At 39.8% G+C, this 15225-nt stretch overlaps 1 protein-coding gene across 1 annotated transcript in view; it reads right to left on the bottom strand.

Moving 5' to 3' along the window:
• TRPM3 (transient receptor potential cation channel subfamily M member 3) overlaps positions 1-15225 on the bottom strand; it is a 302338-nt gene that overhangs the window by 119886 nt on the left and 167227 nt on the right. Inside the window, exon 6 of the mRNA XM_054397381.1 lies at positions 9505-9676. Within this exon, the coding sequence (XP_054253356.1) occupies positions 9505-9676 (172 nt within the window). The remainder of the gene's footprint in view (positions 1-9504; positions 9677-15225) is intronic.

Here is a 15225-nt window from a genome sequence, read left to right as displayed (position 1 = left end):
GATGATAGAGTGAGATGATGGGTCTTCCTACCAAGAGAGACAGGAACATCCCCCAGATGCCACAACCAGCTCAATTTTATACAGCTGCACTTTTTACAGTCAGGTCTCACCTTTCTTTACCCCTTATCTCATGTATCTTTCCCAGAGCAGAACCAGTTACTACTTATTCTAGATATGGCAAAGCTGAGACATGTTTGTTTTGTTTTTTTTTTTTTTAATCCTTGAAAGAACTGTTTAGTAATAAAAGCAAAGAAACTTACAGATTAAAAAAAAAAAGGTAAACTTTTAACAGTTTTCTATTTTCATAAATTAAGTAGAACTTCCACTTAGTTGGAGGCTCATTACATGCCCTATGACTAGAGAAATCAAACTGACCCTGGGAAGGCTACACAACAAATTCTAAGAATATTTGCTGTCTTTCTCAAATGTGCAGAACTAAAGGATTATGTGTGACAGAATGATACAGGACCACTGTAATGAAGGAAAGCTCACAATCATTGGAGTAATTTTTGCTTTCCAATTTATTTTTTTACGTGTCTTCTGCGACGTGTCTAGGCTCATTGAACCTCATGTGCTATAATTTCCTTTTTCTTTTTCATGCTTCCTAACCACATTTTCAAATTACTATTATAAATTTTATTTTGTTCAGCTTTACTGTTTCCTTTGTAGTCTGCATTCATTCTCCTTTTCCCCCTTGTTATGGTCACTTCCAATCTGTATTCTCATCTTTCTGATTTCCTTTTTGGTATCCCAATCACACTTTCACCTATTCTCTGTTTCCTTGTGTCTAATCCAAAATCTTCTTTTACCACCTCTGTTTTTAATTCTCCTCTTTCCTAAGAGTAGGATCACAGTTCAATTGTCCCAGCCTGTTCTCCTTCCTGTGCTGCCATGTCTCAGTACTTTAAATTTCACAGAATCACAGAATTAACCAGGTTGGAAAAGACCTTCAAGATCATAAAACTCAACCTATTACCCAACATCATCTAATCAGCTAAATCATGGCACTAAGTGCCTCATCCAGTCTTATTTTAAACACCTCCAGGCACAGTGACTCCACCACCTCCCTGGGCAGCCCATTCCAATGGGCAGTCCCTCTCTGTGAAGAATTTCTTCCTAACATCCAGCCTAAACCTCCCCTGGCATGGTTTGAAACTGTGTCCTCTCATTCAGTCACTGGTTGCCTGGGAGAAGAGACCAACCCCCACCTGGCTACAGCCTCCCTTCAGGCAGTTGTAGACAGCAATAAGGTCTCCCCTGAGCCTCCTCTTCTCCAGGCTGAACAACCCCAGCTCCCTCAACTGCTCCTCATAGGCCTTGTGCTCCAGACCCCTCACAGCTTTGTTGCCCTTCTCTGGATGCGTTCGAGCAACTCAACATCTTTCTTGAATTGAAGAGGCCAGAACTGGACACAGTACTCAAGGTGTGGCCTAACCAGTGCTGAGTACAGGGGCAAAATGACCTCCCTGTTCCTGCTGGCCACACTATTCCTGATGCAGGCCAGGATGCCATTGGCCTTCTTGGCCACCTGGGCACACTGCTGGCTCACGTTCAGCCGGCTGTCAACCAGTACCCCCAGGTCCCTTTCTGTCTGGCTGCTCTCCAGGCACTCTATCCCCAGCCTGTAGCACTGCATGGGGTTGTTGTGGCCAATGTGTAGAACCCAGCACTTGGATGTGTCCAGTCCCATGCTGTTGGACTCTGCCCATCTTCCAGCCTGTCAATGTCCCTCTGCAGAGCCCTCCTGCCCTCTAACAGATCAACATCTGCTCCCAGCTTGTTGTCATCTGCAAACTTACTGATGAAGGACTCAATCCCCTTGCCCAGATCATCAATAAAGATATTGAACAGTACTGGGCCCAACACTGATCCCTGGGGGACACCACTAGTGACTGGCTGCCAGCTGGATGTGGCACCATTCACCACCACTCTCTGGGCTCAGCCCTCCAGCCAGTTCCTAACCCAGCACAGAGTGCTCCTGTCCAAGCCATGGGCTGACAGCTTGGCCAGCAGTTTGCCATGGGAGACGGTGTCAAAGGCCTTGATGAAGTCCAGGTAGACTACGTCCACAGCCTTCCCTGCATTCACCAGGCGGTCACCTGATCACAGAAGGAGATCAGGTTGGTCAGGCAGGACCTGCCCCTCCTAAATCCGTGCTGGCTGGGCCTGATCCCTTGGCCATCCTGTAGGTGCTGTGTGATTGCACTCAAGATGACCTGTTCCAGCACTGAGGTCAGGCTGACAGGCCTGTAATTCCCTGTCTCCTCCTTCTGGCCCTTCTTGAGTATGGGTATCATGTTGGCCAGCTTCCAGTCCTCTGGGACCTCACCAGTGAGCCAGGACTGTTGAAAAAAGATGGAGCGGTTTAGCAAGGTCATCTGCCAGTTCTCTCATTACCCTAGGATAGATCCCATCTGGTCCCATAGATTTGTGGGGATCCAGTCGCTCAGCAGGTATCTAATTGCTTCCTCCTGGATCACAGGGAGAGTCTACTGCTCCCTGTTTCCATCTGCCAGCTTGGGAGGCCAGTTGTCTGGAAGACAACTTATCCTACTATTGAAAATTGAGGCAAAGTACCTCTGCGTTTTCCTTGTCTTGTGTTACTATATTCCCTTTCATGTCCACTAAGGAGTGAAGGTTGTACTTATCTCTCCTTTTGCCATTAATTTATTTATAAAAACACTTTTTATTGTCCTTTACAGCAGTGGCCAGTCTGAGTTTTAAATGGGCTTTTGCCTCTCTAATATTTTTCCTATATGACCTAGCATTTAATTTCATGGGTTAGCTCCCCTTTTTTCCAGAGGTGATATACCCTTTTTTTTCTCTTAATTCATTCGGAATAATGGACTGAAATGAAAACACTCTCCAAAGGACACCAAGGATGGTAATAATAAAAATCTTCTTTTGATTACAACATCTGTTTTTGGAAAAGGAGAAAGTTTATAGAGTCCTCAGAACAGGCAAGATGTGGGAAAAGCCTGTGTAAGACTAAACCCTGTGATTTGTGAGCCTCACTGGCCAGTAACAACTTGTTTGGTTACTTTTTACAGGACGACAAAATATTGTTCAAAGCTGGCATTTCAAGTTCAAAGATGTACACACAGGGTTCTTCATGGATTTCCTATCTGTCCTGGCTCTTGTCCAAATCCATCCTCTTTCTTAGGCCAGTATTACTAGACCTAACTGTTTTTGCTCTTTATGGAGCTCATCAGCTGTGCATAATGGTGTGAAACTCAAGAGCAACTACAGTTTCAGTAATTTTCACATTCTGTCCAATCTTCCTTAGTACTTTCCCTGGTTACCTTTGGCAATGAGCACCACCACACTGTAGCCAGCACTTTAGGAACTAGTTACCACAGTACTTTGTGTACTTATCATGATATTGGACACTGTATCATCTCAGAAAATGATCCCTTCTTCCTTACCTCTTCTAGACAACTACAACAGGTGTGATACAGAACTGCAGAAATTTTCCTATAAAGGATTCACCCTAAAATAATCTCTATTTCTTAGTTTGATTTTTTTCCTGATTTTTATAATGAATTCAATAAATCTTGAATGTCCAAACATTACAAAGACGACATGACCTGTTTTCCTTTGCTTGTATAGCAATCATATGAAAACACATATGTTTTCAACAAACGTATCTGCTGAAAGTCAAGTCCATGAGAGAATTTTACAGATCCATTTGCGCTCAATCAATTACGTATTTATCCGTGCTTCAAGAACAATTTTTATCCTGCTCATCTGCCTAATCCACCGACATGTTATTTTTGATGAAAAAGGCCCAAGCTGATGGCCTCTGACAAAATCTGAAAGGAGACAAGCTTCAAACACTTCTGAGTTTTGCACAGATTTCACAAGAGTCAAGCTTGCAGCAGGCTTTCTCAGAAAGAAGTCTGTGCATACATATCACCAACTGTGTAATTATAAAAATGCATCTAGGGCTACACAGAATATGAAGGAAAAATCTGAAACAAATGAGAATTCCAATGTATTTGATGATGGTGCAATGGTCAGAGAAGATGCCAGTGATGACAGTTGAACGTCCCTTTGCCTTCCCAGCCCCCTTCATATATATTCAGGCATAGGATGACAAAGGGAAGTCCACGGGTCACATGAACAGATACTGTCGACATATTACTGTCCAAATTCCCTTCTCTACCCAATAAAATCACCCAAATTTATCCACTAATTCCTCACTCAGTGGTAACATTTTTCTGATAGGCTTGCCAAAACTCACTCTCTACATTCTCTACAAAGAAGAAAGATTAAATACAAGGACAAAGGTTATAAAGCCTGTGGTCTGTCTGTTTTCTAATAACATAATGTAGGGGTAGACCAAATGTTCACCAACAAACATTTTTAAAATAAGAACAAACACAGACTGATAATGAATTGCAAAATTTCACATGAAGCACTATGTGGTCTGGGTGACAGTTCTTCCAGAAATGGGAGGATCAAAATAAGAGTAAGCATATCATAAGGTAGACTGGACCTGCACAATTTGGTATATGATCTGATACAGGATTCTAAGAAATAACATGTGTCAGTGCATGAAACTGACTGAACATTGCAGTGATTCTTGGGCAAATCACACAGAGGTTTTGGTTGGTTTTTCTTTTGTTGGGGTTTTTATTTTGTTTGGAGGGACATAAACCTAAAAATACTCTAGAGTGGTGCAAATGTTTGAAATGCTTAACCAGTTACCATTTAGATAAGTTGTGTGTGGCTAAGAGTGGAAAAGTACTGGTAGAAACAGGCTTGCTTTCAACTGCTGCTAAGAGTATATAAGCTTTGTGCTGATCATTTCTAAGCTATCTACAGATGTTGTCAAGTTGTCTTCCCAGATACCTTGGGGGGTCCATGCCCTTAATATGCCGCATTCCCTTGAAGAAAAAAATCAGGTAAGGGAGGCAGGAGACCTGCATGGATAAGCAGGGAGCTCTTAGAAAAACTCAAAAAGGAAAAGGAGGTTTACAATATATGGAAAAAAGTTCTGGTCAATTGGAAGGATTATAGAAATACTGCAGAGAATGTGGAAGTGCAACAAGGAAGGCCAAGGCTGTACAAATAAACTTTATGGCAGAGATGGTCATAAAGATATTTTTCCTTTATTCCAGAGCATATCTTAATGCGATCTCCCTGTAATTAAATTCCTGCAAAAAATCTAAGATGCAAACATTTATATGAATAGAAACTCAGAAATATTTCTTATCATACCACCTTCAATATTTCCTTTTGATCTTGAGACAACTCTATAAAAGTTCATCGTACTTCCAACATTTCTTACTACAAATGATGCACTCTGAAACTTTATGTATTTGAGACAGCTTGTGGTTCACTGTAAGAGATGGCTGCTGGGCTTTGTTAAAAGTCTGTGTGAAAATGAGAAAGGCCTGCCCTGAGCATTGAAGGATCAAACTGACCTCTAGGTAAATGCACAACTGAGTGACTCTGTCCTGAACCTGCAAACTGGGATTGCCCCATTAAATGCAACTGTACCCTCTGCTTGCCTGGAAAGGTCTGGTAGTGGTAAAAGCTAAAAATTAGACTGGAAACAGAGTATTGAAAGAAATCTTTTCTCTAGTGTTCAAAGGGGTATAAGGCAACCTTTTTATTATCATTTAATAGTACATTCATTCAGGAAATTAGATACCGCTGAGTGGCTGAGAGTGATGCCATATTGGGAAAAAGTAAAACATCTGAGGGTTTCAGAGCTATCTGGCATACTTAGCAATCTGATGTAACCTTAAATTTTATAAAAGAGACTTCCACTGTCCTAATATATTTGAATTTTGTGTCTTTAATAGGTGGGCACAGTCTTGAAGCCTCCTTTTGTGAACAGCATATGATCCCAAACATCCAGGAGAGATACCACAGTGCTGGAGAAAGATACAGTTGCAGCAAAGCAAATAAGCAAAAGTAAATAAGAAGAAATGACAAGCCTAGCATATGAAAGTCAGGAGGCTTAAAAATGAGAATAAAATCAGCTTTCAGCACTATTGTCCAGGGACAGGCTGAGAAATAAGAAGTTCCTGTTTATCTGTTCTGTTTTCTAGCCCACTGCTCTTTTTTGGTGGTTAACTAAAAAACATACCTGACTCTCCAGCAAATAAAAGTCTGATGCTGTCAGTGTTTTTGCTCACTCAACCAATTAACTGGTGGAAGATGGTAAGTAAGGACACACATTAGAAGAGCAACAAAGCTATTTAAGGGCCTTCAACACAAGTCTTAATGAGGAACAGCTGAGTCAACTGGGGGGGTCTAGCTTTCAGAAGAGGAGGCTGAGGAGAGACCACATTGCCCTCTGCAACTACCTCAAAGGAAACTCGAGTGAGGTAGAGGTTGATCTCTTCTCACGTGGAACAAGTGACAGGACAAGAGGAAATGGCCTCAAGTTGAGCCAAGGGAGGTTCAGGTTGGACATTAGGAAAAATTTCTTCACAGAAAGGGTTATCAGGCAATGGAACCAGATGTCTAGGAAGGTGGTTGACTCACCATCTCTGAAGGTACTTAAAAGACTCATGCATGTGATTCTTAGGGATGTGGTGGCTTAGCAGTTGTGGTGGGGATTGTGCACTCTGGGCGAGCAATTGGATTTTATGATCTCACATGTCTCTTTTGACATCAACGGTTCTATGGTTCTATGATTCAACATGCATGCCTGAGTGTACTCCTGTTTAGATGAAGATTACTTTGCAGCAGTGTCTCTATACGTACAGGATTGAGGATCTCCACTACTCTGCTAAGAATGAGGGGAAGGAAAGGCATCAGAAAGTGGCCATCTGTTTGGCTGATCCAGCAGGGCAGATGGTCTTTCTGTCATCCATATGGCCATCTTTCTATTAACTACAAACGGGGCAGGACTTTTAAAACAAAGGGAAACAAAACATGGCAGGAACATTCTAGATGTCACTGGACCAAGATGTACAAATCTTACAAGCAACCTTCCTTCTTAACTGTTCTCTTGACACTTCTATATTGACAAGTTTGGTGACACCCATGTGGTTTTCCATTTTGTAATACAGAGAGATTTGGGAGAGAGAGGTTAAATGATAGACAGGCTGTACACAGAAAAGGGAGAAGGATACATACTCTCAGCACGAGGACAGGGCTGCAGAGAAATTCTTAATTTTTTCATAGGTGTTTGAAGAGGTCATACAAGCATTTCACTCGAAATTTTCAAAAGTGGGAGGTTCATCCATCAATCATTTTTCAAAAGAAAAATCTTTTGTCCAAATTTTAATTAAGTTAAATCCCTCTAATGAGATATGGTTTTTAACATAAAGATTTCCCCAACACACTGTTGGGGAACACACTGCAAAAACAGATTTTTCTTATACATGCCTCAAACAAAGACCATTTATTGAACAGTTTTCTGAAGTTTGATTAAAATATGCTATTAATTTGATTAAAATGTGCTATTTTTCAATGTGAATTTTTATTGCTTGTCAACCTAGTATTAGATCATCCTATCTCCAGCTGCTAAGGAAACATATATTTGTGTATACCTATACAGTGCTCTCTGAGAAAAAGCAATATATACTCTGCAGTTGTAAGAACAACAGACCTGTTCGTGTAGTGGTGTGGAAAGTTGTAAGAACTGTTGTAATCTAAGCACAGATGATACTTGTCATACAGAAAGCTTTATCAAGCTCAACCAACATGCTAGTTTATGTTACCCCATTGGGCCAGCCTGTAATTCATTACCACCTGATATCTGAGAGTCTACATGTGTTTCCTTGTCTAATTTTTTTTTTAGGTGCCTATATTACAAAACTTGTCACTATTCCTGGCCTCAAAATCGAATGTTTGCAGAGACTTAGAAGTGGAGAAGCAGTGCTTATGATCAGTTTTGAAAAATGAGTTCTGTTTCTCTTCCTGGAGATAGCTTATTGAGGTACAACATGGATGGTTGGTTGTTCCTGTCTGGCTAATGCCCAAAGAAAGATTTCTTTTCTGTGTATGCCTGAGGTTCAGTTTCCAGATCTTATTCTTTTTTGTTTTGATAGAACAAAATTTCTAAAAGCTAAATGACTGTAAGCAGAAGAGAAAAATCCAAAATATATATTAAAAAATTAATTCCACATTTAAATTAAACATCTGTACACGACATAAATAATAATACTAATAACCAGATATCGTCTTTTATTTTATCCAAGCAGAACTGATCGCATAGGTAACTATTTGCTTTTCATTCAATGTAGGAAAGTGATGCATGGCTGTTGTACACGTTTTAGGGCTATGCCTTTAAATTTTTTTACAGATCTTGACCAGAAGGTAGTAAAAATGTAAATAAATCACTATTGGCTGTAAAAAGGAAAAATAATGATCATTCTAAATGATCCCATTGGAGGGATAGCACCCCTTAAGATTTTGTTCTCAAAACAAAGTTCATTCTGGTCTGTTCTGCTGCAGCAGTCTAGCTAGTGTTCTCTTCTTGCTTCCTTTGCTGGGGAAGATAACAACCTGTGAGCTGTGAGCTGACCTTGGCAAGTTCTAACAATAATCTCTGCTTCTCTCTCTCTTTCTTTCCTTTGGACATGGCTGGGGGGAGAGGCAGAGAGCCAGCTTTTCCTGGCTTTGGCCAGGAAGGTTTTCGTGCTGTTTCTGTTAATTGTAAATACCTGTAAATACTGTAAATACTGTATATTTTGTATATATTCATTGCATTCAATTGTAGACTGTTGTGTTGCTTGTAAATATAGCTTCATTTGCTTCTGAACTGAGCTAGTCTGCTGTAGTTAGTGGGGGTCAACCCATCACAGCTATAAAAGGTAAATAAAAATAACTTTGAGAGTAAAACTGGTGCTTCAGTCTGATCATGAGATGGAATGATATGGAATCATGATTGTGAAAGATGATGTGAAAGGACTTTCTAACCTCATTATGCCTCTGGCAGTGGCTTGTAACAGCTGCCTAGGAAATCTAGTAAATCTAAAGCGAACACATAGTAACACTCCTATGAGGTACTCTTCTTATCTCTCTGGACAACTCTAGTTGTCCAGAAACTATCCAGAGCTGTCCATTTCACTGTTCAGAGGTGATTGAGGTGTATAGAACCATAGAATCATTTTGGTATAGAAATACATATGCCTAGTTACATATATGTACCTCAGTCATCTGCCTTCCAAGCTGCAAACCCTTTAACATAAAAACCTCTCCCTTGTTTTTTGTAACTATTTTCTCTACATTTTTACTAATGCCACTGTATTCTTTACAAAATGAATGGGATCCGAACTGTGCATAGTTTTAAGGAGATGGGGGTAGTAAAGAACGTCAGGCTGAACCTGAAGTTTGAAACTTACCTCAAACAAATTCACCTATTACAGTTCCCTAAAATCAAATTTTATTACAATTATTCACCATTATTTGCTTTTATTACCTCATGCTCATAATTTTAGACAGTAGAACTGCTCCCCAAAACAAACAGACTATGCTGCCTGTAATGTCTTTGATATAATTGCAATTATAAAACAAGACAAGCAAAATGTTACTCACTTGTATTTATCTTCTGAAGTGAAATGTGCTTTTCCAGCTGCCTACGGAGTTTCACTTCTGCTCCATATTTACCAGTAGTGCCATTGTCAGCCAAAATAAAATGAGAATGCATACTGTTGAGCACTGTCAGCTTACTCATGGGATTGGACATTGTCTGGTATGGTCGAACCACCTGCATTTTAGAGACAGAAGTAGAAAGAAAATTATTAAATAGAAAAGACCCTCTGAACTAAATCAATTTTAAGATACCAGCTGACGTGATGATACAGAAGAAAAAAAAAATCCAAGTTTATTGAAGTATTGCACTCGAGCACTGTTGTGTTCTGTGTATCAAGTAGCCCTTAAACCAGTGTGGCCACCTCTTGTTATGCTGACCTTCTAGACAGAGACACTGCTGGAAGAGTTATCCATGGTAATCTGTTTCAATAAAATCCATGGCCACTGTTTCAGTGTTAAATTCAGCTAATGGTTTGTCTGTGTGATACAGACCCTGTATACCCTGTGTGCTGTTGTGTTTCAATAGCATTGCCATAAATCTTCACCTAGATCAAAATCTTTGATGCTTCCTTCACAGACCCCTCCCAGCACCCACACCCACTGTTCTGGCTCACTCAGAGCAACCAGCACGGAAGTTTTCTTACGCAGATACACCAATACAGAGTTCTGCTCTTGGAAAGGTGTATACATATTATTACATTGTATTATTCTTGGCATCATGCAGAGGAAGTTGTCTGCGTTCACAAGAGCTTTAGAGAGTTTCCATTCAGTTTTCTATGCTGTGTCGGTGTGAGCTGAAATTCCCCCCCCACCGACAATAACCAGGCTAGCCCAGTCTGGAAGCAAATGAAAAGCTGTATTTACAAGCAGAGTCTAAAATCTACAATGAAATGCAATGAATATGTACAAATATACAAAATTCACAACATTCACAAATATATACAATCAACAGAAAAAGCACAACCGATCTCCCTTTGCTTCCCCCCAAGGGGACCCTCCCAAAGGGGCCTCCCTCTCCCAGGAGCTTCCCCCCCAGACCCCCCTGGACAGAGAAGCAGAGTTAGTTAAGCAGAAAGTTGTTAACTTAGCTGCCAAGGTCAGTGTGTTATCTTCAGCCAGAAGAGAAGAAGAAACAGCAGCCAGACAGCCCAGCAACTGCCCCCACTGCCGAACGCAGAATGTGCAGAATGCCTACTTTGTTCTGGGTAATAGTTCTTAAACATTTCTATCTATCCAATGGAAGTGTTTAGAACAATCAGTATTTTGCTTTCTTACACCCAATAGTGACTTATTTACATTCTTTCACTTTCTCTGTTCTGAACTTTGCAAGGAAAAATTAAAAAGACAGTTTCAAACCATCACATATGCTTGGTTTGTTTTGTTTCCACCAGAAGAAACTCTTCTGCAGGCAGAGTAAATTATTGCAGACCTATCTCATGCATAGCCTCCAGACAGACCAAGCAAGAGCATTTGACTGCATTTGGCTGTAGGCTGCTTTGGTGAATTTCCAGTGATGTAAGTAAGATTGTGCTGATGTACTGTAAGAACTGGTGTTGTGTGAAGGGATTCTGGCTGATCATTCAAAGGAATTCAACAGAAATACTGTTCTCTGCATTGTTTACATATATCTTTTTTTTCTAGAAAGACAAAAATTCCTGAAAAATTGGAAAAGGAAATTCTATCTGAAGAAATGCTGAAGTGACTTGTTACAAAACTTAATCTTCAAGCAATTTTATTCACAACTCTGACATCACTCATTTTGCAAATTGAACAAAATCTTCTTAATGAACAAAGTGTACACTTTAGTTTTGACAAAAATGCTTGCAGACAGATAGACCTTATGTTATGACTTTTTTTCCTAAGCTTCTTTACAGAATCACAGAATGTCAGGGGCTGGAAGGGACCTCGAGAAATCATCTAGTCCAACACCCCTGCCAGAGCAAGATCATCTATACCAGGTCACACTAGAATGCATCCAGGTGGGTCTTGAATATCTCCAGAGAGGGAGACTCCACAACCCCCCTGGGCATCCTGTTCCAATGTTCTGTCACCCTCACAGTGAAATAATTCTTCCTCCTGTTTCCATGGAACTTCCTATGCCTCAGCTTCCACCCATTGCCCCTTGTCCTGTCATTGGGCATCGCTGAGAAGAGCCTGGCTCCATCCTCATGGCACTCACCCCTTACATGTTTATAAACATTAATGAGGTCACCCCTCTGTCTCCTCTTTTCCTAAAGCTAAAGAGCCCCAGCTCTCTTAGTCTCTCCTTGTAAGGAAGATGTTCCACTCCCCTAACTATTTTGGTGGCTCTGCGCTGGACTCTCTCAAGCAGTTCCCTGTCCTTCGTGAACTGAGAGGCCCAGAACTGGACACAATATTCTAGATGTGGCCTCTCCAGGACAGAGTAGAAAGAGAGGAGAACCTTTCTCGACCTATTGACCACAGCCCTTCTAATACAACCTAGGATACCATTGGCCTTCTTGACCACGAGAGCACATTGCCTTTTTGTTCTTCTAAAGAGCTCTCCAACTGAGATATAATTATTTATAAATAATATGTGTCAATAATTCTATGGTGAGATTATCTCCCTCTATTTGTTTCACTTGCAAATGCTTGCATCAATTTAATCAACTCTTGGGTGGCAAGGGGGAACCCACAGGTGTCTTTTGATGTTATAAATTGTGGCATAGAGGGTACTCTTTATAAGTGTTCATCCTGCAAAAGGCAGGAGTAGGTCTGAGAGAATGAAGATGACAACTGGCCAACAGTGGGGCAGTACAGTCCACTGGGAGAACAGGTGATAGCATTGGTTTCATTTATACTGTTTCTTTTGGTGCCTTATTCATAAACATTGGTTCTACAGGCACAAATATCAGTACACTGCTGGAACATGTTCATTAACTATCTTCTACAGACACAGAAACCATTTACTCTATGTCACACTCAGAAAGAAAATGAAAGTTCTTTCTCACTAAGAAATCCTAAGAATCAAATAAACTAAAAAAGTTACAGATATTTTAAATGGACTGCTACCCCATTTCTCAATATATAGACAGAACAGACCAGCAAGATCTGAAAGGAGAATGACTTGAGTTGCCTGTTCATTGTATGACCACAGGCAACAGTTGTTGTTGTGCATGCAGTCGTACTGCCAGATGGTGGTTTGTCCAGAGAGCCACACCTCAGCTTTCAGATGGCGACAGCTTGATGTGCAGTTCTAGTGAGGGGCAGCACCAAAGGCTCCATGCATGACTTAATATTGCTGCTGCAGGGCAGATTAGAAGTCTATGCTTTGGTTCTTTGTCTACTACTTAGCTACAAGATGAATCTTAAAATTATTAAGTTTTCTACACCTGAAAATGAGAATACAATTATTTTCAGTTGAACTACTGACAACATGCACAGTTCAACAGCTGAAATACTTAGGAGAAAAAATAAAAAAAATTCAAAAGCCACACTGTTAGACTCTTTTCCTGATTAAAGGATAAGGAAAAACCTTCCAAAAGGCAAGAAAATCCACTAGGTTTTGAGACTATTTCCTTGAGGTGAATTGCTTTTTCGCAACACTCAGGAGATTTTCAATTTCTCACTCTTGTAGTTTCCATTCTTTTGTTCTTTTCAATCCCTTACACTTTATAAGCAAGTTAAAAGGTTGTGAATTCTTTGATTTTAATGTCTTCTTAACCTCTTCCTGCACTAAGAAGGAATAATATCCCCTGGCATCTTCCTATGCAGAGTTGAAAGGAAGTACTTATGCCCAAGACAAACCCTATAAATATCAGTTAATGAATATGACATCAGCTATGCTGTGAAGCAGTACTATGATGTCAAGGAGGGCATTCTGTCCATAAGTGAGGAGCTGGACTAATCCAAGCAGTTGCCTTTGCTCCCTGAGGTGGTACAAGCTTGAATTTAAAAAAATGGATATAATCTGTTTACATCCCCCAAAGGGAACAAGACATTTGACAAAGGGACAGCATTTGAAAAATAACTAGAAGGCAACCCACCATGAACAATGACCAAGCACATGTCATGTGATCCAGCACATGAATTTTGACAGTCTAGGTGAAGGCAACAAATTTACAACAAATGTGCTATTTTAGAGTAGTAGTAGAAAAAGAAAGAGCTGCATGCTTTACTTCTCACAAAGTGGGAGATGTTGTTCAAATTAAGCCTTCTCTGTAAGCCTCAGGGTTCTGGGGCACACCGGGGAGTAAAGCAGTTCCTGGTTTAATTTAGAGAATCCTGGAAGTATCTTGGTCCAAATTCTCTGTATATGCTATGGAAGTATCGGTTCCCAGCTTTGTCTCAGGCATTCTTTGCATCTTGTAGTTTGCAATGAGAGAGATGAATCTTTTTTCCTTTAGTGTTTCCTTGAAGCAATTACTTCCTGACCTGATCTGCACATGTGCTCTGCTAACCTGACACTGGATAAACATTATAGTGAAACAAACTTGTGAACTAATTATTTATGGTTAATTGAAATCTTTTCCCACCTAGCAATTCTACTTATTCTCAAAGAATACATCTTTCTGGAAGGATAATTGCAAAATAGATACCAAAACCAAGTGAAAATTGGTAACAACATATCCAACAACAATAAAGTAGTGTACACTTACTAATTAATTGCCTGAACTTCGTAATTTTTATCATTATTCTGAAACTTGATGAAAATATTTAAATCAAAACATAATCTTGCTGACAGTGTAAAAACAAAGTAGTATGAGAGATAGAAGGAAGCAGTCTTATAACATAAGCTAATATTGCAATGTGTAGCCCATCTTGACAGTCTGATGCATCTATTGTGAGGTACACACATACAGGAGCAGGCAATATGAACACTAGTCTTTTTGACAAGACTCACCAGAATGTGTTTTAAAGACTATGGATTAAGGTGTTGAACTCTGATTACATACCCATCAAGCTTGATTTTTTTTTTTTCATATACATGAATGGAAAGGAGACACTAATTGTAATATGAAGCTATCTGTTTATGCACAAGTCTAAAAAGTAAGCTTGTATTCCGAATGGTGCATTCTGATACATCAAATTATACAAGATGACCACTATTGCTTCCTTTTCACTGACTAAACCATTTTAAAAAAAAAGGAATTTTACTTCTTCCAAAATTTCTGCTGAGCTTCATTTTTGCCATACTGTAATTGTGGAGCAACTGAAAGATTGATGAAGTAATATAGGCAGAGAACCACACAATAATCCACATCTGTGGCTGTACTCTAAAGAAAGCAAATAAAACCAAAGAAATTTGGAGATACTTTAGGGATTTCTCTTACATCAACCTGCTAGACTGATGTATTAAAGGATTTTTACAACAAGCGTGGAAAAGCAGGTATCATGGATTTTGTAGTAATTTAGAACAGCAACATGGAAGCTCAATTTCAGGTTCAATTAATTCAGCAAGAAAAAGTTGTTGGTTTGTTCTTCTTTTTTCCCCCAAAACTTTGATTTCTAAAAAATGTATTATATTTAAGTTAGTAGATTATTGTGATAGTTTAACAGTCTTTCCCCTACAAGTTACTTTCCCTTACAGAAGTGAGGGAAAGTAACACACAAAAACCCCTCTGGGTTGAGGTAAGATAAGCATTTAATATAAATGAGGTAACATAATGCACAATTACCTTAAACTATTTGCAGAAAAAACACAGGAGAAAACAGCAGAAAGACAGCAAGCTAAAAACACAAGCCAGGGAGCTACTCCCCCAT

Source organism: Indicator indicator, chromosome Z (genome assembly GCF_027791375.1).
Source record: "Indicator indicator isolate 239-I01 chromosome Z, UM_Iind_1.1, whole genome shotgun sequence".
NCBI classification, from domain to species: domain Eukaryota; kingdom Metazoa; phylum Chordata; class Aves; order Piciformes; family Indicatoridae; genus Indicator; species Indicator indicator.
The sequence above is the reverse complement of the archived record's forward strand: the minus strand, read 5'-3'. Positions and strand labels throughout refer to the sequence as shown.